At 35.9% G+C, this 26,468-nt stretch overlaps 1 protein-coding gene across 2 annotated transcripts; it reads left to right on the top strand.

Moving 5' to 3' along the window:
* Nucleotides 1-2,653: 2,653 nt before the first annotated feature.
* On the top strand, nt 2,654-26,130 carry LOC129463907 (cilia- and flagella-associated protein 47-like). 2 transcript variants are annotated; one of them, XR_008651342.2, is made up of 6 exons: nt 2,654-2,748; nt 8,813-8,959; nt 10,425-10,650; nt 22,855-23,079; nt 25,214-25,442; nt 26,080-26,130. XR_008651342.2 is itself a non-coding variant. In XM_055244635.2 (5 exons), the coding sequence occupies exons 1-5, from the start codon at nt 2,706-2,708 to the stop codon at nt 25,248-25,250; spliced, it is 678 nt and encodes a 225-aa protein (XP_055100610.1). In that variant the 5' UTR covers nt 2,654-2,705; the 3' UTR covers nt 25,251-25,649. The 2 variants fall into 2 exon arrangements, 1 of the variants encoding a protein (XP_055100610.1); XM_055244635.2 differs by lacking the exon at nt 26,080-26,130 and having other exon boundaries at nt 25,214-25,649.
* Nucleotides 26,131-26,468: the final 338 nt, after the last annotated feature.

Here is a 26,468-nt window from a genome sequence, read left to right as displayed (position 1 = left end):
CAAACCCGTTTACATTTTCATTAACATTCACATCATGTCTTCGACCCTCTTATTGCCAGGAATATTCATGCTGATTTTTACCCAGTAGAACTATTTTAAATCAAACATGCCTGAGGTAGCTATTTAAATCTTATAATGGAATTGAAACTCATAATATCAAAGGGCCTTTTCATCTCATTGTTACTGTAATACTGAGTATTTTTTAGAGCAATTCCTCTGTCAGTAACCATTTGTGTCTGTATGCGTTGGCATAGGGAATCATAAATATTACCATTGTCCCCTGATGAAGTAACACAAATTGCTCTATTTCCCCAGAAATATTTTTATTAAAATGTAGGCTATTGGTACTACCAACTGTATGTCCTTTTTTCTATTTTAATATATTGTTAATAGTAATATCAATGAGTGAAGTGTCCATAGTCCCATGCCGTATTACTTGTATAATTTCTATATTATATGCTCTATGAAAAGAATGTGGTCAAGTCAGTTTTGTATATGTTGGCTATTTTTTTACCATGAGGAACATCTGAAATCAAATATTATCTTCTGCAAACTAGGTTTGTAAGAGAAACAAACAAACATTATACTTATTTCCACTTCATTCTTGGAATAAAATTTATTTTCAGAATTATTTTCCTTAATTCTTTACCATTTTAGAAATATTTCAAGTGATAGTGTTTTTTTGGTTTGATCATTTGGTAGTTGTCTTAGGGAACTTTGTCCGCAAGCTCACTTTCAGATGATGATTCATGGGTCTGTGCATTAAGGAAATGTTCCCCCCAAAAAAACAAGTAATGGGGTAAGAGAAGTAGAACAGGGAATTGATCACTCCAAATAAATGTGACATTTACATCAAAATCTCAACAGCAACCTAATCCTGTAGGTTTCTCCAGAACTGAAATGACATCACAATTTTTGTTGTGATTGGGGTGATGGAGCTGAGATTTGAAACTTCCACACCCACAGGTGTTGGCTGTGGGCCTGCCCCAGGGTACATCACAGGGGATGTGAGTACAAGGGCACAGCATCCACAGAATTTATTACGGTGGTCTTTTTTTCCTTCTGTAGTCATAGTTAAAACAAAAAATAATATGTCTTATTCTATCTGGTAATGATGATGGTGCCTCTATGTAAACTATGTTATTTAATCTAAAATTATTGGTTAAATATAGATAATTGGCTAATGAAATTTTGATTGATCCCTACGTTTAGCACAAGTGCACAATTTGTAGAAGTACTGATTTATGCTATCAAGGAAATTTAAATTTAAGAATGATATCATATGGTAAAAATTACATATAGATATGAAATGTAATCCTGAATAAGGTTATCTGATACATGTGCTTAGGATCCATAGAAAAGAAAGATAAGATTAGTGTTTGTTAACCAAGATGATGTTGAGTGTGTGTATTTTACATAACATGTTAATACATATCAATGTATAGAGTGAAAAATGTAGTTCCTTTCTTACTGGAAAATATCGTATGCAGAACTGAGGTGGAAATCATTCAATCGCGTGTAATATATGTTTACCATTAATTTACTTGATAACTCATTATATTTCAGCTATGAACATTTTTTTACTTTCATCCTATTCTGTATTTACTTACAGTTGCTTGCATTAAAACGTGGGATTTTGGCATTTTACCTCAGCTAGTGACCATAAAGTACTAGTAGATGATAGATGGCCGATTCAACAGTGATATTTTCTTGGTATACTATAATGCAGATCTGAAATTAATAAGGCAGTATTAAAGAGATATAGATATAAAATCTAGCCCTTCTATTTAAAAAATCAGTTGCACAAGAATAGAATTGTCATATAAGATAGACAGCCCAAATATAGTTTAAGAGTGTTTTGTGGTTGGTAAACATAATAAGACAATTTCACAATGCTTTCATAAAATAGAGTATGCAGGTTACAGAAGGTAATAGTACTTTGTACTTGTTGAATAACTTTTGCAGTATATATTGCTTTCAGTCCTCAGACACATTTAAAGGACAAACACAAAACAAAATGTTCTCTAAATAAATGCGACTGATATATAAGAGATTTGGAGACCTGGCAGTAGAAAGAATCCTCAAATGTTCTAAATTGCTGAAATCTGAAGATAAACCTTAGAGAAAAAATAATAACTGTATTTAAATATTTGAAGAACTGTAATGGGGTTCAGATTGTAGGTTTTCTTCTATGTTGCGCTGGAACAGAACTTCTGAAGTTACAGCTCTCCAGATATAAAATGAGCTGCTTCTGTGTTGTGAATGTCATCTGGTAGTGTCTCCGTAATAGTGTCACCCAAGGCTACATACCATTTGTCAGGGACTCCATAGAAGAACGGAGTAAATAAACTACGAGACACCTTCAACTCTAAACTTTCCTGAATCTGTGTTTTTGCACCTGCACAGTTACAAGCTGTGTTCTATAGCACACTTGACAGTGAAATTTATACTATCTGTTAAAATCTTTAAAAGTAAAAATTTTAAAAATCATTAACATTGAGTAGATGGTTAAAAAAACAAAGTAAGTAGAAAGAAAAAATGAATAAATCATGTCTTCATCATTAAGGGCATCTGGGATACTTAAATGCATTGCATTTACTGCATCTGAAATTTTTATTCTATTCAAATGCAATGTTTTCACTTTCAGGTTTTCACTTCCAGTTACTGCAACAGCAGAAAACTGCATTCTTACTATTTACCCATATATGGCAATTCATCCGGATAAGCAAAACATTATTTTAAAGAATGGTAAGCTACGTATGACTTATTTATCCCTAACTCTCACTGTATAGGTTCTTGGCCAACATCTAGAAATAAAGTGAATTTAAAATTATCCATTGTTTATTAAACAGCTGCCTCTGATAGAAGCTGTGCTTGTCATTGAGAGTAGAATCTGTATGTCTCTTAATTCCAAAAGTTGATGATCTAGTTTGAATAGAACGATTTGGGCAAAAGACAATATAGCAAAAACATGCAGGTGTGACAGGAGGTGTAAGGCAGTAAATGTAGGTACAGGACCATAATGCTATGCCCTTTATTCTGTAGCAGTGGGAACCTTCTGTCATTTTTTGAGTATCAGTGTTTAGAAAGGGAACAATTCTTGGGATGTGTGACGAATTAAAGTGGGACAGAGTGTGATCATTAGACCAGCCTGGAATTGCTGCAGGGGAGATTGTGAGAGAAGCTAAGAATACTAAACAAGCTAGTGAGCAGGGAGAAATATGAAAGGCAAGAAACAGGGGAGTACATTAGAGAAAGGAGGGAGAGTGGGTAACAAAAAAAAAAAATCCCATTTGTGTAGATCGTCAAGGTCTTAATTTTCAGTGCTGAATTACAGGTCTTTCGTTTGTTTTTAACCAATTTTCTCAGATTCTTCACTTGTTTCTTCAAATATTTACAACTCTGATGAAACATATTTAGTCTTATTCTACCTTAATTTCGGGGGATGACTCTTTTTCTTACTATTCAGAAGAAATAGAGGCCATTATGCAGTACCACTCTGAACTTCCAAATACCCTCTTGGATTGGAACTGGATTGTGACAAGCAAGTCACAAGCATGTATCGTGACTCTTTTTACTGGTCACAAAGCTGGGAGCCAGGGCTCTCTCTTGCCTTAACTCATTCCTTTATCTGAATCCCTTTACCCAGGTACCTTTCTCAATCAAGTAACCTTGCTTATCTTTTCATTTCTGCCTCCCTCTTAGCTGCTTTGAGTGAGCATCTAGGAAGACAGTAGAAAGGAGAAAGGAGACTATATTTTCTCGGTGGCCAGCAGGCTCATTCCCAAAGAGCAAAAATGGTAGCTTCAGGCCATGCATTCCTTGTTAATTCTTTCCAAATCTAACAGTAAAATAAATCACTCAACTTCCCAGGGAGAAGGAGAAAAGCAGCAGAGGAAATTAAACAATTAGAATACTTCAGCTGCCTTTAACAGGAAAAAAAATTCAGGGGTGAGGAAGAAGAATTTATCCATTATGCTGCCATTACTAAACTACTGAGCACAGCTAAGACTGTTGACTATTCTCTTTCTCTATCTTCAAACTTTCTTTGGGTTTCCACATACCGTACTTCTTTTGGTCTCGTTTAACCTCTCTGACTGTTCCTTCTGAGCATCTTTCATAGATTCCTCCCTCTTCCTCTATCTGTACTTTTAAATTGTCTGTGTCAGTAGTTCTGACCCCTCTCTTCTTCCTTCCATGACTTCAGCTATAATCCATGGGCTATACCTTTAGCCTTGTTTCCTCTCAGAGATTCAGGAATTCGGAATTCAACTGTCTTCTGGATACCATTCATTGTATTCCCATAGGCATCCCCAAAACAACAGAACCCCAACTGAAGTCCTCTCTCTGACATTTTTTTCTCTATATACCCCATCTCTATGTTTGTACCTATAGTCCATACAGGTGCCAAATCCGGAAACCTGAGTGCCATCATTGGCAGTGTCTTCTCTCTCACACTCCACTTCCAGTCGACCAATTCCTGTCCCTTTTTCTGCCTACATATTTATCAAATCCATTCACTTTTCTCCCTCTCCACTGCCATTACAAACATTCAAGCTGCCATAATACCATTCCAGGATTATTGCACAGGTTTCTAAACTGTTCTCCTTCCTCCCACAGTGGTCTCCCCTTTCACATACCTACCCTCACACAATGGCCACGGTGATATTTACAAACTGAAAATTCATTCTTTAATTCCCAGGTGTAAAATCTTTCCATAGAATAGCATTGCTAGGTGGATGAAGCCTACAAGACCACACATGTTAGCAAGTGGCTTAGTTGTCATTTCTGGACATTTTTCCCTTTATGCTCAAGCCACATTAATCTTCTGCAAGTTCTTTGAGCATCTTGATTTTACTGATATTCTTTCTTGTGACTGGAGCATTTTACCCATGACACCGTACACAGTTATAGAAGATCCCTGCCTCTGCATGCAAAAATTATGTGTTTCTCTGGTGTATCCTCATAGCTCTGTGCAATTCTTCTGTCATAGCCCTTACTACATTTTGACTTAACCTGCCTATTATCAGTGTCTTTTTCTAAATGTTGCTATCTATAAAGTCTGTGAGAGTAGGAATCACCTCTCTCTTTTTCACCCTTGTGTCAATAGTGCCTCACACAGTGTTTAGCAGATAAAACGTATTTATTCAGTATTGTAAAATGGATTACTTGAATCATAAACCATCAGGAAGGCATCTTTTAGCTATGTATTTTCATAAAAGAATGGGTTATATGTGAAATAGCATATTCTGAACACCAAAAAATTATTTTAAAGCAATTTATGGAATAATGCAGTTGGCAGAGTGGAGATATATAGAGAGAGATAGATATCTCAAAATTTTAACACACATTGTCAAAATTTAAAGGTTTTTTTTTGGCCGGGTGCAGTGGCTCACGCCTGTAATCCCAGCACTTTTGGGGGCTGAAGCAAGCAGATCACAAGGTCAAGAGATCGAGACCATCCTGGCCAACATGGTGAAATCCCATCTCTACTAAAAATACAAAAATTAGCTGGGCATGGTGGCACGTGCCTGTAATCTGAGCTACTCGGGAAGCTGAGGCAGGAGAACCGCTTGAACCCAGGAGGCAGAGGTTGCAGTGAGCCAAGATCATGCCACTGCACTCCAGCCTGGCGACACAGCGAGACCCCTCAATTTAAAAAAAAAAAAGATTTTTTTGACTAATATTGACATAATATTTTTATATTCTACTATACTTCCAGGGGGAGGATTTCAGATTATACAACATAATAGTTATGAAGAGTCACACAAACTGGATGATGGCAATTCTCATTTGTGTTCTAACCACACTATTATGCCATATGATTTTATCTTTTATTCTCCAATCTTCAAATTTACCATCTTTTATTAAGCAAAATGTGCATGACAGAACAGTAACAGAATACTGATAATATCTGTTTTACCTATTTAAAAGGGCTTTTGTGAGGACCCATAAACTGCAAATACATGGAAATTATTGTTATTAATAATATTTTATTATTATTGCTATTATCACTGTGGTTGTGATTGCATTATCATTTTTATATGCTTTATAATTTACTTCCAGAAAATAATGATTAATTACTGGGCAATAAATAATGTTATCTCTTTAAAATAAATAAATAAATAAAACCTTGTTAGATTATTAAGCATAAAGTCTATGTGTTAAAATAATACATCCATTTGGGGAAATATTTCAAAAGAAAGAAATTATAATTCTTAAATATCCTAAAACATCTTTAGAAATATGTATAGTCATAATTTCTAATATATATTTAATGCTTACCAGCTATATGGTGCTCTGCTAAGTGCCTTATATTTGTCCTTTAAATTAGCCCTCCCAGAAGTTCTGAGTTAGATGCCCTTATATATCTCGCTCTACAAATTAAAAATCTGAATATGTAGAGAGGGTGAGCAGCTTATCCCAGGGAATTCTAATGAAATTTGAGATCTCAGATCCCACACACTTTGGTAGTGTGTGCTAAGGTATCATGTGATCAATAAAGGTAAAATCTTAAAATATATCAAGTATATCTAAAAGTAAAGCAGTATGATTATTTTAGTATAGTTCATCTGCAAAATTCTTTTAAAAAGTGAATTATTGAGTTTAGTTGAAAGTATATAGATATGGCTTTGCATTCCACTAGAAACTTTTTATCATTTAATGGTAAGTTAAAAACATTTAGCCTAATGCATCTACCACAAATAATTTTATCATCGAGTTCTCTGAGGCTCACTTCTGTGAAGTCTATAGTGGTGTAGCATTCTGGAAATAATGCACACCTATTGACTACAGAGTCTCAGGCAAATTCTAAATGACTCTGTTATGAAAGAGTGCAAGAAACTTAGCATATAAAAGCTCATTTATATTTGTTATTGCCTTTAATGTAATCTTCACAACAAACTCATGAGCTCAGAAACTTTGGTCTCATTTTATGGATAAATACGTTTTAAATAATTTGTATAACATACTCACAGTTTAACTGTGAGTAGGAGTAGGCGTGCCAAGTTTTCAAATCAGATTTTTCTAACTGCAGAGTCTATGCTTTTTTGACGGAATTAGACTGAGTTAGGAGCTGGGACTTGACACCAGGGTGGGGCTTGGATGCTTGGACAATGGACCATATGGAGGACTAGCTAAAACAGAGTGCGGGCAAAATCAGCTTTCTTTTTCTTTTACCTTTTTTTTTTTTTTGAAACAGGGTCTCCCTCTGTCTCCCAAGGTGGAATGCAGTGGCACAATCTCGGCTCACTGCAGCCTCCACCTCCTGGATTCAAGCGATTCTCATGCCTCAGCCTTCTGAGTAGCTGGGACTATAGGCACGTGCCACCACACCTGGCTAATTTTTGTATTTTTACTAGAGATGGGGTTTCACCATGTTGGCCAGGCTGGTCTTGAACTCCTGACCTCAGGTGATCCGCCTGCCTTGGCCTCCCAAAGTGCTGGAATTATAGGCGTGAGCCACCTCACCTGGCTGCAAAATCAGCTTTCAATCAGACATGCCTACCAGTGTGCCATGTCAATTTACCATTGCCATGGCAACATTTGGGAGTTACCGCCCCTTTACATGGCAATGATCCAAGGATTACTACCCTTTCCCTAGAAATTTCTGCATAAACCGCCCCTTAATCTGCATGTAATTAAAAATGGGAATAAATATGACTGCAAAACTGCCCTGAGCTGCTACCCTCTGCCTAGGGGTAGCCCTGCTTTCCAAGGGCAGTCATGGAGCTGTAATATTGCTGGAGGTGTAACACTGCCTCTTTAATTAAGCTATTTACTTGTACCTCTGGCTTGCCCTTGAATTCTTTCCTGGGCAAAGCCAAGAACCCTTGCAGGCTAAGGTCCACTCTGGGGCCCACCTGGCCTGCATCAAGACTATGAATATATGTAAATTGCATATGTATTTTGAGGCTTGGCCTTAGGTCACACCTACTGGCTTTTCTTCGCCAGCACTGCCTTTGGTTTGATTCAGATTTACACCGTGGCAGACCCTAATATACATATATAGCAACTGTAACTGAAATCGAGATTGAAATCTGTACAAAAATGGTATCAGTTCATAACCAAGCTGTCATATTATTACAGAGAGTTAACTAGGAAGAAATTAGTTTTTCTGGTGACTCTTTTCCTATATCTTGTTTTGAACAGCATATGTAATAATTTCATTTATTTGGATGTAGAAACATTTAAAATATTTTCATATTCTTTTTTACGCTAAAGTTGAACATTGTTCATTCTCTAATAACTTTGATGTACCATAACAATTGCCTTACCAAAAAAAATTCATTTAGTTTAGAAAATTGTAGGCCAGGCGCTGTGGCTCACGCTTGTAATCCCAGCACTTTGAGAGGCCCAGGCGGGCGGATCACGAGGTCAGGAGATCGAGACCACGGTGAAACCCCGTCTCTACTAAAACTACAAAAAATTAGCCGGGCGTGGTGGCGGGCGCCTGTAGTCCCAGCTACTCGGAGAGGCTGAGGCAGGAGAATGGCGTGAACCCGGGAGGCGGAGCTTGCAGTGAGCCGAGATTGCGCCACTGCACTCCAGCCTGGGCGACAGAGCGAGACTCCATCTCAAAAAAAAAAAAAAAAGAAAAAGAAAATTGTATCAACTTTTATCTTTTTCCTATTTGACATCTTATTTGATGTACAGTGGGTGTTTAGGCTTTTTTTTTTTTTACTTTGTCATAGATAGCTGGATACATAGATAGATACATCAATAGATAATAGATAAACTCAGGTTAAATAATGGTATAAAGAAATACGTGAATGCATGTTTTGCTTACTGTGATCCAATGTGTCGTTTGCAGATAAGGATGAATATCTTAAGAAGACTAGAGATGGTGTTTTGCCTCCCTACCAGGATGCTAAATCACCCTCTCCTGCTTCAATTAAAAAGACATACACCACTAGCAAATTCAACAATGCTGAACCTGCAAAGGGAAACTTATTTATTGGTATGTAGCAAATATATAGTGTACTTTCCAAAATTAGTCCATGACATGATCTCCTTAATATCATTTAATTTAAAAGTTAGGTTTTTACAAATTACAAGAAATTCATGAAGAAAATTGGGAATTTGTCATTAATTTTAAATGGATCATCTGTTTGGAGAGTTGTCTTCAAGGGTCAATAGTAGAGATTCTCTAATGTTCTTGGTTCACAGCACTCTTACAGTTTCAGTATTTACTTTTCCGAATGCCAAAATGTAGCACATAGTTCCATTTATTAAATGCATTGGGACAAAAATGCAAGAGTAGTACTTATGTGCTGTCTAATAGATGTTGCAGTAATATTTAACAAAAATGTTAATCCCTGTGGAGGCTCTGTAAATTTACTGTGACATCTCAAGTGCTCTCTGTGCACAGTTTGGGAACTGCAGAACTAAGGACTTGTCTCTTCATTATCTAAGTAACTGTAGCCAAGGTTTCCTGTCTTAGAAAGAGGTCAGCACAGATAAATATGTGAGTTTCATACTATTATTTACCATTAACTGTTCAAATATTTATTTCTCTGGATGTAGGTAATATTGAACATTTTTCTTTTTATTGAATGGACCAAACCAAGTTAAATAATATGAGGGTTTTAGTGAGTAAGTGATTGTGCCATTATATGGCCAGATATTTTTGGAAAAAAAGATGAAATCATTTTACATTCTTGAAAATTACTTTAACTTGAAAATGCTTTGTTTTATTAAAGTACTTGATTTGGATAGAAAGTCATTTGGGATCTAAACCAATATTGTGTTTGTATAATTTTTTCAGATGAGATTAAATTTTTTCTAATACATAATGCTAAAGATTGTCAATACATTTTACTAATGTAATAAAAAATGAAAGATTCCACTTCAGGGAATATTTTCACATACCATTATGGCAAGAAGAAAATGTAACTTTTATGTATTGAAATCCAGCTATTGTTAAAACGTTTCTCTTAGGTCCTTAAAAGTAAATGTATTTTCATTGTTACTTTAAGATACAGTAAATTGACTCAGAATTTCTTTGAGAGCATAGAATAATTTGTAGAATGGGTTCTATTAGTCTGCATACAAATGACAATAACTGACAGAATATTTTACTCCTGGTCAAGTAGCCCTTTTTTTTTTTTTTTTTTTGAGACGGAGTCTCGCTCTGTCACCCAGGCTGGAGTGCAGTGGTGCAATCTCGGCTCACTGCAAGCTCCGCCTCCCAGGTTCACGCCATTCTCCTGCCTCAGCCTCTCCGAGTAGCTGGGACTACAGGCACCCGCCACCACGCCTGGCTAATTTTTTGTATTTTTAGTAGAGACGGGGTTTCACCGTGATCTCGATCTCCTGACCTCGTGATCCTCCCGCCTCGGCCTCCCAAAGTGCCGGGATTACAAGCGTGAGCCACCGCGCCCGGCCCAAGTAGCCCTTTTTTAACAAACTAATTTGAATTTTAGGAGTGGAAGTACTGCCTGAAAATTTGCACTTGGATGAAAGTGAAACATCAAAGGAAGATGATGGATCTGTGGAAAAGGAAAAATATGAACAATTCCTTTCTCTTGAAGAAGGAACAAAGGCACACTACTTTTTTGAGAAGGTTGTAAATGCAGCACAGACCTGGTTCAGTCTCTTTGGCTGGCCTGAAGGACCCCATTCTTTTTCTATTCCAGAGACTATAAGAAGGTGAGAGTCCCATGTTTCTCTAAATTCCTTGCTTCGTATCACATCATCAAATATAATCTATTGATTGAGATTATTTTAAGTGAAATACAATATGAAATAATTTATTCTAAACTGATATATTATGAAGCGTCTCATAATTTATTGTTGTTATTGCAAGAAGAGTAAAATGATGCAAACACAAATTTTTTAGTATAATGTTATCTTTAATTTCTTTTAAATATCCGATAATTTTAGGCAAGCACTGAAAATCTCTGAACCTCACCTTCCTCATCTGTGATATGAGGAAGGTTATACTATGAGTAGGAAAGCCCTTTTAATATTAGCCCTGGATCGAGATTACAGCCAGGTAGACAGGTAATGGTATTAATGAACAAGGAGGGCTCACTTTTCTTTGACTTGATTTCCTCGTTTACAGTGCATTTACTTCCCTTTTTTCATGTGTTGTTTTATTACTCAGTATGTCTAAAATAGTTCAGCTGTTTTGGTTATATCAAGTGACTTAATTCTGTTGTTAATTTAAACAGGAGTTTAGGCCTGTTACTGGTTATAATATTGTTGGTGTGATATATTCTCAGAGCTTTTCTACCTGCTTTCTCAGCAATGAGGTAACTTGCTGCAACCATGGCGGGGAGTACAGTACTCATACCTGTGGACTATGGGCTATTTATAGAATTTCTGCTCTCTATTCGAGTGACCTAGGTAAAACTAAGGCTACAGTTTTCCTATATGTTGCCTTTTTCAGGTTTTTTAATTAATAGGACAAACCTAGCTTCATGGAATGAATTGGCTAATATTTCATCTTTGTCCCTGCTGTGAGAAAATTAATGCAATGGATACTCTGAAAATTTGTAGTTTTCATCATAAAACCATTTGTTATTGAAACATTTTTTGGAATGTTTGGTGCATCTTCTTTCTTGAACCTGAAGATAGAGATTGTCAGAAATGCTCTTTGATGATGTGTACCTTGGGTAATTTCACTCTTTAGAAACACCACTTCACAGCAATAAGGAAAATAACGCCCAGTTCATTTCTTGATTGCTGAGATATATATAAGTAGAATAGCAGAAGACAAAGAAATTCTTTGAGGGGATTTTCGTATTTATTGATAATTCTTAGTCTGTTTTCTTTTTTATAAGGCTATGAAAATTTTAGTAAGTTATATTTTGTCTTTTATAATAACTTTTCTTCATAAACATATTTTGGGATCTAGTTAATGAATTAGATGACTTATGGAGTTTTTTCAATTTTTTTTTTTTTTTTTTTTTTTGAGACGGAGTCTTGCTCTTTCACCCAGGCCGGAGTGCAGTGGCGCGATCTCGGCTCACTGCAAGCTCCGCCTCCCGGGTTCACGCCATTCTCCTGCCTCAGCCTCCCAAGTAGCTGGGACTACAGGCGCCTGCCACCGCGCCTGGCTAATTTTTTGTATTTTTAGTACTGACGGGGTTTCACCGTGTTAGCCAGGATGGTCTCGATCTCCTGACCTCGTGATCTGCCCGCCTCGGCCTCCCAAAGTGCTGGGATTACAGGCGTGAGCCACCACACCCGGCCTCAAATTTTTGAACAAATTGCAATCATATATAATTATAGGGTGCACAGCGTTAATATGGTATGTATATGTACAGTGTGGAATAATTAAATCAAGATAATGAACATATTCATCATCTTAAGTATTTATCATTTATTTCTCTTGCATAATTGCAACCTTGTATCATTTGACCAACATCTCTTGGGCCCTCAACCTTCAGCCTCTGATGACCACTATTTCACTCTCAGCTTCAATGAATTCAACTTTTTTAGATAAAATGTATGAGTGAGATCATGTAATACTCATCTTTCTATGCCTGGCTTATTTCACTTAGCATAATGTCCTTCAGGTTCATCCATGTTGTCAAAAACTACTGGATTTCACTCTTTTTTTAAGGCTGAAGAGTGTTACATTTTCTTTATCCATTCATCTGTTGATTGACACTCAGGTTGATTCCATATCTTGGCCATTGTGAATAATGCTGTAATAAATCTGGGAGTGATTATATCGTTTCAATGTACTGATTTCATTTACTTTAAATAGATACCCAGTATTGGGATAGGTGAATCATGTGGTAGCTTTATTTTAATGTTTTAATTTTAATTTTATATTTATTATATTTATTTATGTATGTATTTATGTATGTACGTATTTATTTCTTTATTTATTTTGAGATGGAGTCTCTCTCTGTCACCCAGACTGGAGTGTAGTGGCGCGATCTCGGCTCACTGCAATCTCCGCTTCCCGGGCTCAAGCAGTTCTTCTGCCTCAGCCTCCCAAGTAGCTGAGACTACAAGTGCTTGCCACCATGCCTGGCTAATTTTTGTATTTTTCAGAGACAGGGTTTCACTATGTTGGCCAGGCTGGTCTAGAACTCCTGACCTCGTGATCCACCTGCCTTGGCCTCCCAAAGTGCTGCGATTACAGGCATGAGCCACCGCGCCCGGCCTGTTGTTATTTTTTAATAATTTCAACTTTTATTTTAGATTCAGGGGTACGTGTGCAATATACATGCATATATTGTGTGATGCTGAGGTTTGGAATACAAATAATCCTATCACCCAAATAAAGAGCACAGTACACAACAGTTAGTTTTTCGACACTTGTTTCCTTCCCTCATGTCTCCTTCTGTTCGTCCTGAGTGCCTTTTGTGGCATCTTTTTGTTCATGAGTACCCAATATTTAGGTCCCACAAGACAGAGCATGTGGTATTTGTTTTTTTTTGTTCCTGTGTTTATTCACTTAAGATAATGGTCCAGCTGCATCCATGTTGCTGCAAATGACATGATTTCATTCTTTTTTATGGTTTCGTAGTATTCCATTGTGTATATATACCACATTTTCTTTATCCAGTCCACCTTTGATGGGGAGCTAGGTTGATTCTATGTCTTTGCTATTGTGAATAGTGCTGTGATGAATATACAAGTGCATATGGCTTTTTGGTAGAATGATTCATTTTCTTTTGGATATATACCCCACAATGGGATTGCTGGGTTGAATGATATTTCTGTCTTAAGTTCTTTGAGAAATCTCCAAACTGCTTTCCACAGTAGCTGATCTTACTTGCATTCCCACCAATAGTATTTAAACATTCACTTTTTTTTTCTTTATTTTTTTATTATACTTTAAGTTTTAGGGTACATGTGCACAATGTGCAGGTTTGTTACACATGTATACATGTGCCACGTTGGTGTGCTGCACCCATTAACTCGTCATTTAGCATTAGGTATATCTCCTAATGCTATCCCTCCCCCTCCCCCCACCCCACAACGGGCCCCAGTGTGTGATAAACATTCACTTTTCTCTGCAGCCTCACAAACATCTCTTGTTTTTGCCTTTTTAGTAATAGCCATTCTGACTGGTATGAGATGGTATCTCACTGTGATGTTGATTTGCATTTCTCTGATGTTTAGTAATGTTGAGCACTTTTTCATGTTTGTTGGCCAGTTATATATCTCCTTTTGAAAAGTGTCTGTTTAGGTTATTTGCCCACTTTTTAATGGGGTTATTTGTTTTTTGCTTTTGAACTGTTTCAGTTCCTTATAGATTATGGATATTAGACCTTTGTCAGATGCATAGTTTGCAAATATTTGCTCCCATTCTATAGGTTGTCTGTTTACTCTGTTAATAGTTTCCTTTGCTGTGCAGAAGCCCTTGGGTTTAACTGGTCCCACTTGTCACTTTTTTCTTTTTGTTGCAATTGATTTTGAGGACTTAAACATAAATTCTTTCCCAAGGCCAATGTCCAAAATGGTGATTCCTAGGTTTTCCTCTAGAATTCTTACAGATTGGGACTTTATATTTAAGTCTTTAATCCATCTTGAGTTAATTTTTGTATATGGTGAAAGTTAGGGGTCTAGTTTTAATTGTCTGCAAATGACTAGCCAAGTATCATAGTATCATTTATTGAATACGGAATCCTTTCTCCATTGCTTATTTTTGTTGACTGTGTTGAAGATTAGATGGCTGTAGTTATGCAGCTTTATTTCTGGATTCTCTATTCTGTTCTGTTGGTCTTTGTGTCTGTTTTTGTGCCAGTACCATCCAATTTTGGTTCCTGTAGCCTTATAGTACAGTTTGAAGTCAGGTAACACAGCACCTCCAGCTTTTTTTTTTTTTTTTTTTTTTTTTTGCTCAGGAGTCATTTGGTTATTTGGGCTTATTTTTGGTTACATATGAATTTTAGAAAAGTTTTTATAATTCTTTGAAAAATAGCATTGGTAATGTGGTAGAAATAGCATTGAATCTGTGGATTGCTTTGGGCAGTAAGTCCATTTTAACTATATTGATTCTTCCAATCAGTGAGCATAAAATGTTTTTCCATTTGTTTGTGTCATCTATGGTTTCTTTCAGCAGTGTTTTATAGATCTCCTTGTATAGATCTTTCACCCCCTTGGTCAGATGTATTATTAGGTATTTTATTTTTCTGTGGCTATTGTAAATAGGACTGCCTTCTTGATTTGGCTCTCAGTATGAACATCATTGGTGTATAGAAATGCTACCAATTTTCATACATTGATTTTTTATCTTGAAACTTTACTGAAGTCATTTATCAGTTACAGCAAATCTCTGGGATGCAGCAAAAACATTGTTAAGAGGAAAGTTTATAATGCTAAACACCTACCTCAAAAATTAGAAAGATTCCAAATTGCTGGGTGCAATGGCTCATACCTGTAATTCTAGCACTTTGGGAGGCTGAGGTGGGTGGATTGCCAGAGGTCGTGAGTTTGAGACAAGCCTCGCCAACATGCTGAAACCCCATCTCTACAAAAATACAAAAAATTTAGTCAAGCATGGTAGCACACTCCTATAGTCTCAGCTACAAGGGAGGCTGAGACAGGAGAATTTATTGAACCCATGAGGCAGAGGTTGCAGTGAGCTGAGATCATGCCACTGCACTCCAGCCTGAATGACAGAGCAAGATTCTGTCTCAAAAAAAAGAAAAAGTCTCAAACTTCACACATTGAGGCAGTAGAAAAACTACATTTGCTGAGGAGTGCTTTACTTCCAACTATGTGGTCAATTTTGGAATAAGTGCAACGGGGTGCTGAGAAGAATGTATATTCTGTTGATTTGGGGTGGAGAGTTCTGTAGATGTCTATTAGGTCTGCTTGGTGCAGAGCTGAGTTCAATTCCTGGATATCCTTGTTAATCTTCTGTCTCTTAGATCTGTCTAATATTGACAGTGGGATGTTAAAGTCTCACATTATTATTGTGTGAGAGTCTCAGTCTCTTTGTAGGTCACTCAGGACTTGCTTTATGAATCTGGGTGCTCCTGTATGGGGTGCATATATATTTAGGATAGTTAGCTCTTTTTGTTGAATTGATCCCTTTGCCATTATGTAATGGCCTTCTTTGTCTTTTTTGATCTTTGTTGGTTTAAAGTCTGTTTTATCAAAGACTAGGATTGCAACCCCTACTTTTTTTTGTTTTCCATTTGCTTGGTAAATCTTCCTCCATCGCTTTATTTTGAGCCTATGTGTGTCTCTGCACATGAGATGGGTCTCCTGAATACAGCACACTGATGGGTCTTGACTGTTTATCCAATCTGCCAGTCTGTGTCTTTTAATTGGGGCATTTAGTCCATTTACATTTAAGGTTAATATTGTTATGTGTGAAGTTGATCCTGTCATTATGATGTTAGCTGGTTATTTTGCATTGATGGTCTTTACAATTTGGCATGTTTTTGCAGTGGCTGGTACTGGTTGTTCCTTTCCATGTTTAGTGCTTCCTTCAGGAGCTCTTTTAGGGCAGGCCTGGTGGTGACAAAATCTCTCAGCATTTGCTTGTCTGTAAAGGATTTTATTTCTCCTTCACTTATGAAGCTTAGTTTGGCTGGATATGAAATTTGGGTTGAAAATTCTTTTCTTTAAGAATATTGAATATTGGCCCCCACTCTCTTCTGGTTTGTAGGGTTTCTGCCAAGAGATCCACTGTTAGTCTTATGGGCTTCCCTTTGTGGGTAACCCGACCTTTCTCTCTGGCTGCCCTTAGCATTTTTTCCTTCATTTCAACTTTGGTGAATCTGACAATTATGTGTCTTGGGGTTGCTCTTCTTGAGGAGTATCTTTGTGGTGTTCTCTGTATTTCCTGAATCTGAATGTTGGCCTGCCTTGCTAGGTTGAGGATGTTCTCCTGGTTAATATCCTGCAGAATGTTTTCCAGCTTGGTTCCATTCTCCACATCACTTTCAGGTACAGCAGTCAAACATAGATTTGGTCTTTTCACATAATTCCATATTTCTTGGAGGCTTTGTTTATTTCTTTTTACTCTTTTTTCTCTAAACTTCTCTTCTTGTTTCATTTCATTAATTTGATCTTCAATCACTGATACCCTTTCTTCCACTTGATCGAATTGGCTACTGAAGCTTGTGCATGCGTCACATAGTTCTAGTGCCATGGTTTTCAGCTCCATCTGGTTACTTAAGGTCTTCTCTACACTATTTATTCTAGTTAGCCAATCACCTAATCTTTTGTTCAAGATTTTTAGCTTCCTTGAGATGGGTTCGAACATTCTCCTTTAGCTTGGAGATGTTTGTTATTACTGACTTTCTGAATCCTACTTCTGTCAAATTGTCAAAGCAACAATGGTGCTAGGAAAACTGGCTAGCCATATGTAGAAAGCTGAAACTGGATCCCTTCCTTACACCTTATACAAAAATTAATTCAAGATGGATTAAAGACGTAAATGTTAGACCTAAAACCATAAATCCCTAGAAGAAAACCTAGGCAATACCATTCAGGACATAGGCATGGGCAAGGACTTCCTGTCTAAAACACCAAAAGTAATGGCAACAAAAGCCAAAATAGACAAATGGGATCTAATTATACTAAAGAGTTTGTGCATGGGAAAAGAAACTACCATCAGAGTGTACAGGCAACCTACAGAATGGGAGAAAAGTTTTGCAGTATACCCATCTGATAAAGGGCTAATATCCAGAATCTACAAAGAACTTAAACAAATTTACAAGAAAAAAATCAAACAACCCCATCAAAAAGTGGGCAAAGGATATGAGCAGACACTTTTCAAAAGAAGACATTTATGCAGCCAACAGAGACATGAATAAATGATCATCATCACTGGTCATCAGAGAAATGCAAATCAAAAGCACAGTAAGATACCATCTCACACCCGTCAGAATGGCAATCATTAAAAAGTCAGGAAACAACAGGTACTGGAGAGGATGTGGAAAAATAGAAACGCTTTTACACTGTTGGTGGGACTGTAAACTACTTCAACCATTGTGGAAGACAGTGTGGCAATTCCTCAAGGATCTAGAACTAGAAATACCATTTGACCCAGTGATCCCATTACTGGGTATATACCCAAAGGATTATAAATCATGCTACTATAAAGACACATGCACATGTATGTTTATGACGGCACTATTCACAATAGCAAAGACTTGGAACCAACCCAAATGTCCATCAATGATAGACTGGATTAAGAAAATGTGGCATATATACACCATGGAATACTATGCAACCACAAAAAAAATGATGAGTTCATGTCCTTTGTAGGGACATGGATGAAGCTGGAAACCATCATTCTGAGCAAACTGTCGCAAGGACAAAAAACCAAACACCGCATGTTCTCACTCGTAGGTGGGAACTGAACAATGAGAACACTTGGACACAGGGTGGGGAACATCACACACCGGGGCCTGTCGTGGGGTTGGGGGATGGGGGAGGGATAGCATTAGGAGGAATACCTAATGTAAATGACGAATTAATGGGTGCAGCAAACCAACACAGCACATGTATACATATGTAACAAACCTGCACGTTGTGCACATGCACCCTAGAACTTAAAAGTATAATTTTAAAAAAAAGAAAAACTAGGAAAACTAACCCGAAAGCTAGCAGAAGAAAATAAATTATTAAAATAAGAGCAGAACTGAATGAACTTGAAACTCAAAAATATATGCAAAGAATCAACCAAACCAAAACTTGGTTTTTTGAAAAGATAAACCAGATTGATAGACTACTAGCTAGACTAAGAAAGAAAAAAAGAGAGAATATACAAATAAGCACAATCAAAATCACTAAATGTGGCATTACAACTGATCCCACAGAAATACAAAGGATCCTAAGAGATGTTTATGAAGACTTCTGTGCATAAGAACTAGAAAACTTAGAGAATGTGGATAAATTTCTGGAAGCACACAACCTCTCAAGATTGAATCAGGAAGAAATTGAATCCCTGAACAGATCAATATTGATTTCAAAAATTAAATAAGTAATAAAAGACCTACTAACAAAAGCCATGGGCCAAAAGAATTCACAGCCAAATTCTACCAGATATACAAAGAAGAGCTGTTAACAATTATACTGATTGTATTCCAAAAAATCAAAGAGGAAAGACTACTCTCTAACACACTCTTGGAAGCCAGCATCACTGTGATACTAAAAGCTGGAAGAGACACATTGAAAAAAGAAAACATAGGCCAATATTCCTGATGAACATAGATGTAAAAATCCTTAATAAAATAGTAGAAAACTGAATCCAGTAGCACATCAAAATGCTAATTCACCATGATCAAGTAGGCTTCGTTCCTGGGATGCAAGGTTGATTCAACACACACTAATTAATTGATGTGATTCACCGCATATAAGGAATTAAAAACAAAAAGTGTGTGATCATCTCAATAGATGTGATAAAAGCCTTCAGTAATATCCAACATCCCTTCATGATAAAAAATCTCAACAGAGTCATCAGCAAAGGAACATACCTCAAAATAACAAGAGCCATGTATGACAGCCAACATCATACTGAATGGGCATAAGCTGGAACCATTTCCCTTGAGTACTAGAACAAAACATGGATGCCCACTCTGACCACTGCTATTCAAAATAGTATGAGAAGTCCTTTTCAGAGCAAGCAGACAAGAGAAAAAAACAAAAGGCATCCAAATAAAAGAAGTCTCACTTCTGTCTTCACTGATGTTATGATTTTATGCTTAGAAAACCCTAGTTTTATTTTTTTTTTTTTGAGGAACCTCCATAATGTTTCCTGTATCACTGTACTAATTTACCTTCCTACCAGAAGTGTGCAAGGGTTCCCTTTTCTCCGCATCTTCTCCAAAACTTGTTATTGTTCATATTTCTTATAAGTCAATCTAACAGGCATGAGATAATATCTCACTGGGATTTTAATTTGCACTTCCTTTATAATTAATGACTTTGGGCATCAGTCTGTTTTCAGTTCCTAGAAGCCCTTAGGTATTATTTATTTTTTGCTCTTCCCCAAATCACCAGAAGATAGAAGTAGCCCTTGAAATAGACAAGAAAACACAATTTATGTTTCAGAGATAATCACAGAAAATGTAGTAAATATTATAGTCTATTCTTTTCAAGCTGGATGAATTGTAGAAATAACATTTTTTATAAACACCGCTGGGAAGATCTCTAAGCAACTAATCATAGAGTCATTTGAGTCATACTGGAAGTCCCACTTATTCTGAGAGAAGTAATTGCAGTACATATAGGTGCTATCCCGGGATTCCACTCTAGCATGAAGCTTCCTGCAGCTGCCACATACAAATAACACATCCTAGAATGCCAGTCGGGAAGCTTAAGGGGAAGCTTAAGGAAAGCTTGTTCCAAAGCTACCTATTCCATCCTAGAGCCTCTCATTTAGTATAATACTTAGAATCTTATAGAAAATCAAATCCATCCAGTAGAATGTTTTATCTTTCATAATAAGAAGATCTGAAATGAGGAAAATATTTCCTCTATGCCTTCTCATCTGTAAAAAAGGAGATAATGATAATACCTAACCAATACAGTTGTTGTAACATTTATGAGATAACATATTTAATGCATGTCAGAGCAGACCTTAGGACCTAGTAAGTCTTCAGTAAATCTTAGCTATTATTAATAAATTTAATTAGGATTATGTTATATAGTTATGTATTTCTAACTTCATTAATCATATTCACCAACTCTTCTTGTACTTGGCAGTAGAGAGGCAGTTTAAAACTCACCATTTTCAAGAGAGCACTTTTCCAAATTATGTTTTATTAATAATATTTCACCTTTCTTTGCAGGATGTTTCCCCAGCTTGATTCAGGAACATTTGACTTTTATTTATATATATATATTTTATATATATATATGTATGTATACATGTGTGCATACATACATATAGATGTTGTATACATATATGCATGTATACATGCATGTATACATGTATGTATACACATGTATATTACATATATACTTATACATGTATGTATATATATATACACATATATATAGCATAGCATGCTTTTCTCTTTGCAGCTCTGAGCTGCTGGCAAGCTCACTGATAAATTTAATAGTATTAAAATGAAGTGTCACCTCCATTTCTGGGAATCCTGCCCATTCATACTGTCAACAACGTCCAACAAAGTCATAGAAACTTGACTTTAGATTCAAGCTACGTATTAAAATGAAAATGACTGTAATAACTCATTCTAGTTGTGTTCCTTGAATTCTTACTTTTGCACACCAGTATAACAATAATGAGATATTCTACAATTCTTATTTTTAAAAGAGTTTTATTTGTTAATCATTTTACTGCATGTTTGCTGGTGATAGTGATGGGTGAGCCTTTTGAACATTTTCAATCTCCAAATAGGTGATTCTCATAATTGAAAAATAAACAAAATCCTTTAACATATTAATATATATGTAAGAGCAAAATGAATATAGTTAAACTATATATAGGCAACTATGGAGTTATTAAACAATAATGATTTAATAATGTTTAATACTATTATTTTTGTTTAATTATGGTTTTTAATCAGTTAATATTTGCCTATATATTTATCAACATCATTATTCTTTTTTTGCATCATTAGTCTTGCAGGTAGGATGATTTTCATTTTCTCAAATGTTGCAGTATGAATACTATTCTATGACCTATATTTCGTTGCAGTAATTTTGTTTTTATTTGATTTAATCTACTGTTAGGCTCATCCATTGATTTCTTAATTTTATTTATTCAGATTTTTATTTGTGAATGCTCCATTAGTCAAATTTTGTATAATTTATTGTTCCATGGCAAAATTATCAATTTTGAACATAGTACATATGGTTAGTTTAAAACCTGTGTCTTACAACTATAATACCTGGGATCCCTGGGTGTCTACTTTTATTGCTTATTGTTCCTTTTAATTTGCATTAATCTTGACCAATAGTGGTGTTAATTTTCTCCATAAAATATTTGTTTCTTTGCTGGTAACTTCAGGATACACTAGCTCTATCATACCCATTACTTACGAGGAAACTAAGGAACAGAAAAGTCAAGTAACTTTTATAATGTCATGCAATAAGTGGAAGAGCCATGTTTTGAGCAGCAGTAGTCTATTTCCTGCCCAGTGGAATGTATTTTCTTCTGTATGAACTTCCTATCTACCAAAGTGGGTAACTGCCATTCAAAATGGCCTCGGGTACTTATTTGTCAATCTAAGCAAGTGATACATCTGTGACTCTCATTGCTAACAATTAGACAATGTGGTGTGAGATATTTAATAAATTATAGACAGCAAGAATAGTGGTACTTTTTAACTTCATTAAAAGTCAGTATGCATCACAACCTTGTGCAATATTACTAGGAATTAGAGATTGCAGTATCTTATTTAAAGAACTGTGGGCTTTATCTTTAAAATGAAAATCCCTGCTTATTAAGCCAATGTGCAGGATTTGCCCTTCTAAGCATTAAAATACAAATACTGAGAAAATGTGTGTAAATTATTTTTGTATATACATGTGTGATAAACATTTGAAATCTATCTTGGAAACTATTATAGACCTTATTATCTCCAATTTATATCATGCAAAATTGAGCTCAGTGAGTTTAGATAGCTTGCCATACTCACTCAGCTAGTGGGTGTTGGGTTTAAATTCAATCTCTATTCTGTTTCTCAAGATCCAATCTATTCATAATCTAATACTTCAGATTTGACAGTTGCAACATTAGATAATTATGTGTATTTAAATGAGATGCTGGAAATCTATGATAATATTTAACAGATCTTTTTTGACCAACAAATGGTAGCCTAGTGAAGTGTATTATGGAGTTTCTTACTTAGTTGATTTTAATAGAGTTTAATTTAGTCATTGAATTTAACATGTTTTTTTCCCCATACTATAACATTTTGAGACTGTTTTTAATTTAAAGTCTTTTTCTTATAGGGATGTATATAAAATGCAATTCTACTCATCAACCTCGCCACCCCAAAAGTTTTCCAGACAGAATGACTTTTCCAAATATAATAAGACCATTTATGATGTGCTGCTCCATTTGAGTGGAAAAATGCCACCTGGAATTAATTCAAGTCAATCTTTACCTGTAGATAACCATGAAAAAAGGGTAATTCAACTCCATTTGCAACATTCCTCACTTCTGGACTTTCTCAAGTAAGTGCCTGGATGTTCTCATATAAGCACGTAACTCTGGCTTGGATAGTTAGATAAATGAGCACATAGATAGACTTTGATATTTTTTAACCAAATACACACACACACACACACACACACATATGTATGGTAAAGTATATATATCTCACACATTTTGAAAAATATATAATGCTTAATAGCCAATAAGCATTTTATGATGTATTGGATTTTTAATCTAAGGCAATCATTCTTATACTTTATCATGCATCAAAATCACTGAGAGCGTCTGTTAAAACGACAGTTTACTGACCCTTACCCATTGAGTTTTTCAAAGTTAATTTTCATTTATAACAAGTTTCAAGGTGATGCTGATATTTCTGATCCATTACCTCATTTTGAAAATCCTGGTCTACGGCAAATATATAAATCCATTTAGTTAAAAAGGGGTGAAACCAACAAGCTTTATTTCTCAGACTATTATTAGTATCATCTCAATTTATGGGTACTGTGGACTTTTAGTCTGCATATGTATAGTCTTTTAATATTAAAATAGTAGGCAGGCGAAACGAATTTTAAATGGTTGATGCAAAAGAAAGGAAAAATAATTGTCATAATATCTGTATTCCTCTGCAAAGATTAAATGGCAAGTCGCCAAGAAATGGAAAAACAATGTACATTTACATTCTGAGAAGAGTACTGGTGAATTTACATTGCCTCTTTAGCCTGCACTTGCAACATCCATGTACACTGAAACATCCCACATCCATAGGCAGTAACTCATTTAGCATTGAGTTGAACATGTTATTACTCCCTCTTCCATGCTCCTATACAATTAAAATGGCATTTATTACTTGTAACTATTTATGTAATATGGTTAATATATTTTTAGGTATATTATTGTGATTTTCTCTTTTGCTTCTTTGTTTATGGAATCTGCTCCATAGTTGCTCAGAGATGTTCATCTGTCCTAGCAGGAATAGAGATGCAGGGCAAGAATACTCTTACAGCAGGAATACAAATTAAAGATTTGACATTCAGTTTTTTATTTCCAAATCAGGATTTTTTAGTCCCTAGTGATACTATGTATTAAAACTTTGACATATTACTTAAAATATTTTCTTTCAATGCTTAGGCTCTCAATATCATGGTAATAAGGCAAGATTGGCTTGGTTCCTTGTGGATTACAAGGTAGCTAGAAGTTTCTAAATCGCTTAAGGTGGCTGAATCAAGATCCAGGCAGCTTGTCATGGCGCTTTCCGTGTTGGGATGTTAGAGGGACCCCACTGGAGAGGCAGAAGAGTGGCAGTTGTCTGGCCCTGATGCCACAATAGGAATGACAAATATATGAGGACTAGGGAGTGGCTGAGTCAGTTATAGGAGACCTCTTGGTCCTTGACGGGCCTAAGGGCAGAGACAGAAGATCCCCATCTCAGACATCAGCAGCATATGCCCACATGACACAGACATTTCAGGCCAAGAAGAGGCACAGCAAAAAAAGAACAAGTATCCAGAAATGCAGTCACCCACCTTCACGTACAAATATAGGAGTCCCTCTCCCTATCTTGTGTAAGCCCAAATCCAGTATGGATGATCCTAATTCTGAGAGTTCTTATACAATGTGAGGAACCCTTCTATATAAAATAGCAAATGAAAAATACAAATATTAGATACATGGCTTTAGAAGGTAATCATGAAAGTAAAAAAACATGAAGTTAAAATGGTATTTATTTGACAATGCTATTTATTTGACAATGAGTCTACCTTTTCTCAGGTGCCATCTGGCATGGATAGGCAGGGGTGAAATTTTGACCGTTAATCACAAATAACAGAATTTCTGTAAAGAGATTCTTTGGGTAGAAGACCTAAAGATACATGGAGATGCAATTTTGCATTTTCTCTGTATCCTTCTGCACTCAATCTAGATGGGAGAATGAGAACGGTTATATCAGTTAAGGAAATAACACAGCTGTGTGGAATTTTGTAAATCACTTTCAACTCCACTGACTTATCCCTGAGTCAGTGAATCCCACAAATCTGTGAGCAACTTAAGGGCAGAAACCACATCTCATTCATCTGGAATTTCTAACACCCAGCATCACTGGGGAATGGGGCTGATGTTCATTACATATTTATTTTTTAACATTTTCTTTCACAGATATTTACCTTTTGAATTTGTGTGGTATAAGGAATAAAACATGGGAATTGCATTGCAGGACATTTATATAAGAATGAAGAAAATGCGGTGAAATATAAAAAGTGGTAAAAGAAAGGGTGAAAACTTTTCATTCCAGGAAGGAGAGTGTAACAAATGAGAGGGTCAAGTTGGAGCAAACAACGTAAATTTTTTTTCTCAGAGTTCTGGATGCTAGAAGTGCAAGATCAAGGTATTGTCAGGGTTGGTTTCTTCCGAGGCTTCTCTAGTTGCTGGCAGATAAACTCTTCTTGCTGTGTCCTCACGTGGTTTTTCCTCTGTGTACCATTTCCCTGGTGTCTTTCTGTGTATTCAAATGTCATCTTCTTATAAAGACACAAGCCAAACTGGATTTGATACCACTCTAATTACATCATTTTACATTAGTTATCTTTTTAAAGCCCCTAACTCCAAATACAGTCACATTCTGAAGTACTGAAATTTAGGGTTTCAACATATGAACTTTGTGGAGGGGTATAATTTAGACCATGGCAATACCATATGTGTTATATTATGAAACAATATTCTGTAATTGGATGTTATATTTTATAATAAATTTTGTATGGATATATTTGCAGTAATATATTTCTTGTCGTTTGTGTCTGGTATGGACTGAATTGTGCCCCATCCCAAATTCATATGTTGAAATCCTAACCCCTAATGTGATTTTATTTGGAGATAAGGCCTTTAAGGATGTTATTAAGGTTAAATGTAGGGCCCTAATCCAATATGATGGATGTCCTTTAAAGAAGAGGAAGAGATGCCAGATCTCTCTCTCTCTCTCTCTCTCTCTCTCTCCTCTCTCTCTCTCTCTCTCTTTCTCATTATAGAGAAAATGTTATGTGAGTACACAGTGGGCAGATGGCCATCTAAAAGCCAGGAAAAGAGGCCTCACCTAAAACCAAATTTTTGGCACCTTGATCTCGAACTTAGAGCATCCAGAATGGTGAAAGAATAAATGCGTTGTTTGAGCCACTTATCCTGTGGTATTTTCTTACGGCAGCTTGAGCTTACCAATATCATATCTAACATCCTTTGATACAATTTCACTTGTTTATAGTTATTATCATTTTATGATGTAATAATTTTCATTGAAAATAATAAAATTTTTAAAAATTTATAATTTGTGTAGTATAAAACTAAAACAGATGCAGAATATCAACATCTTCTGCCGTACATTGTAACTAAGAAGTAGACCATCAGAAGAATATAAAGCTAT

This window comes from Symphalangus syndactylus, chromosome 15 (genome assembly GCF_028878055.3).
Source record: "Symphalangus syndactylus isolate Jambi chromosome 15, NHGRI_mSymSyn1-v2.1_pri, whole genome shotgun sequence".
Classification (NCBI taxonomy): domain Eukaryota; kingdom Metazoa; phylum Chordata; class Mammalia; order Primates; family Hylobatidae; genus Symphalangus; species Symphalangus syndactylus.
The sequence above is the reverse complement of the archived record's forward strand: the minus strand, read 5'-3'. Positions and strand labels throughout refer to the sequence as shown.

Coding starts and splice junctions, on each gene's coding strand:
- LOC129463907 (XM_055244635.2), top strand. CDS start 2,706: ATGGCAATTCATCCGGATAAGCAAAACATTATTTTAAAGAATG. Junction 8,960..10,424: donor AAAGGGAAACTTATTTATTG/GTATGTAGCAAA, acceptor TTTGAATTTTAG/GAGTGGAAGTACTGCCTGAA. Junction 10,651..22,854: donor ATTCCAGAGACTATAAGAAG/GTGAGAGTCCCA, acceptor TTTTTCTTATAG/GGATGTATATAAAATGCAAT.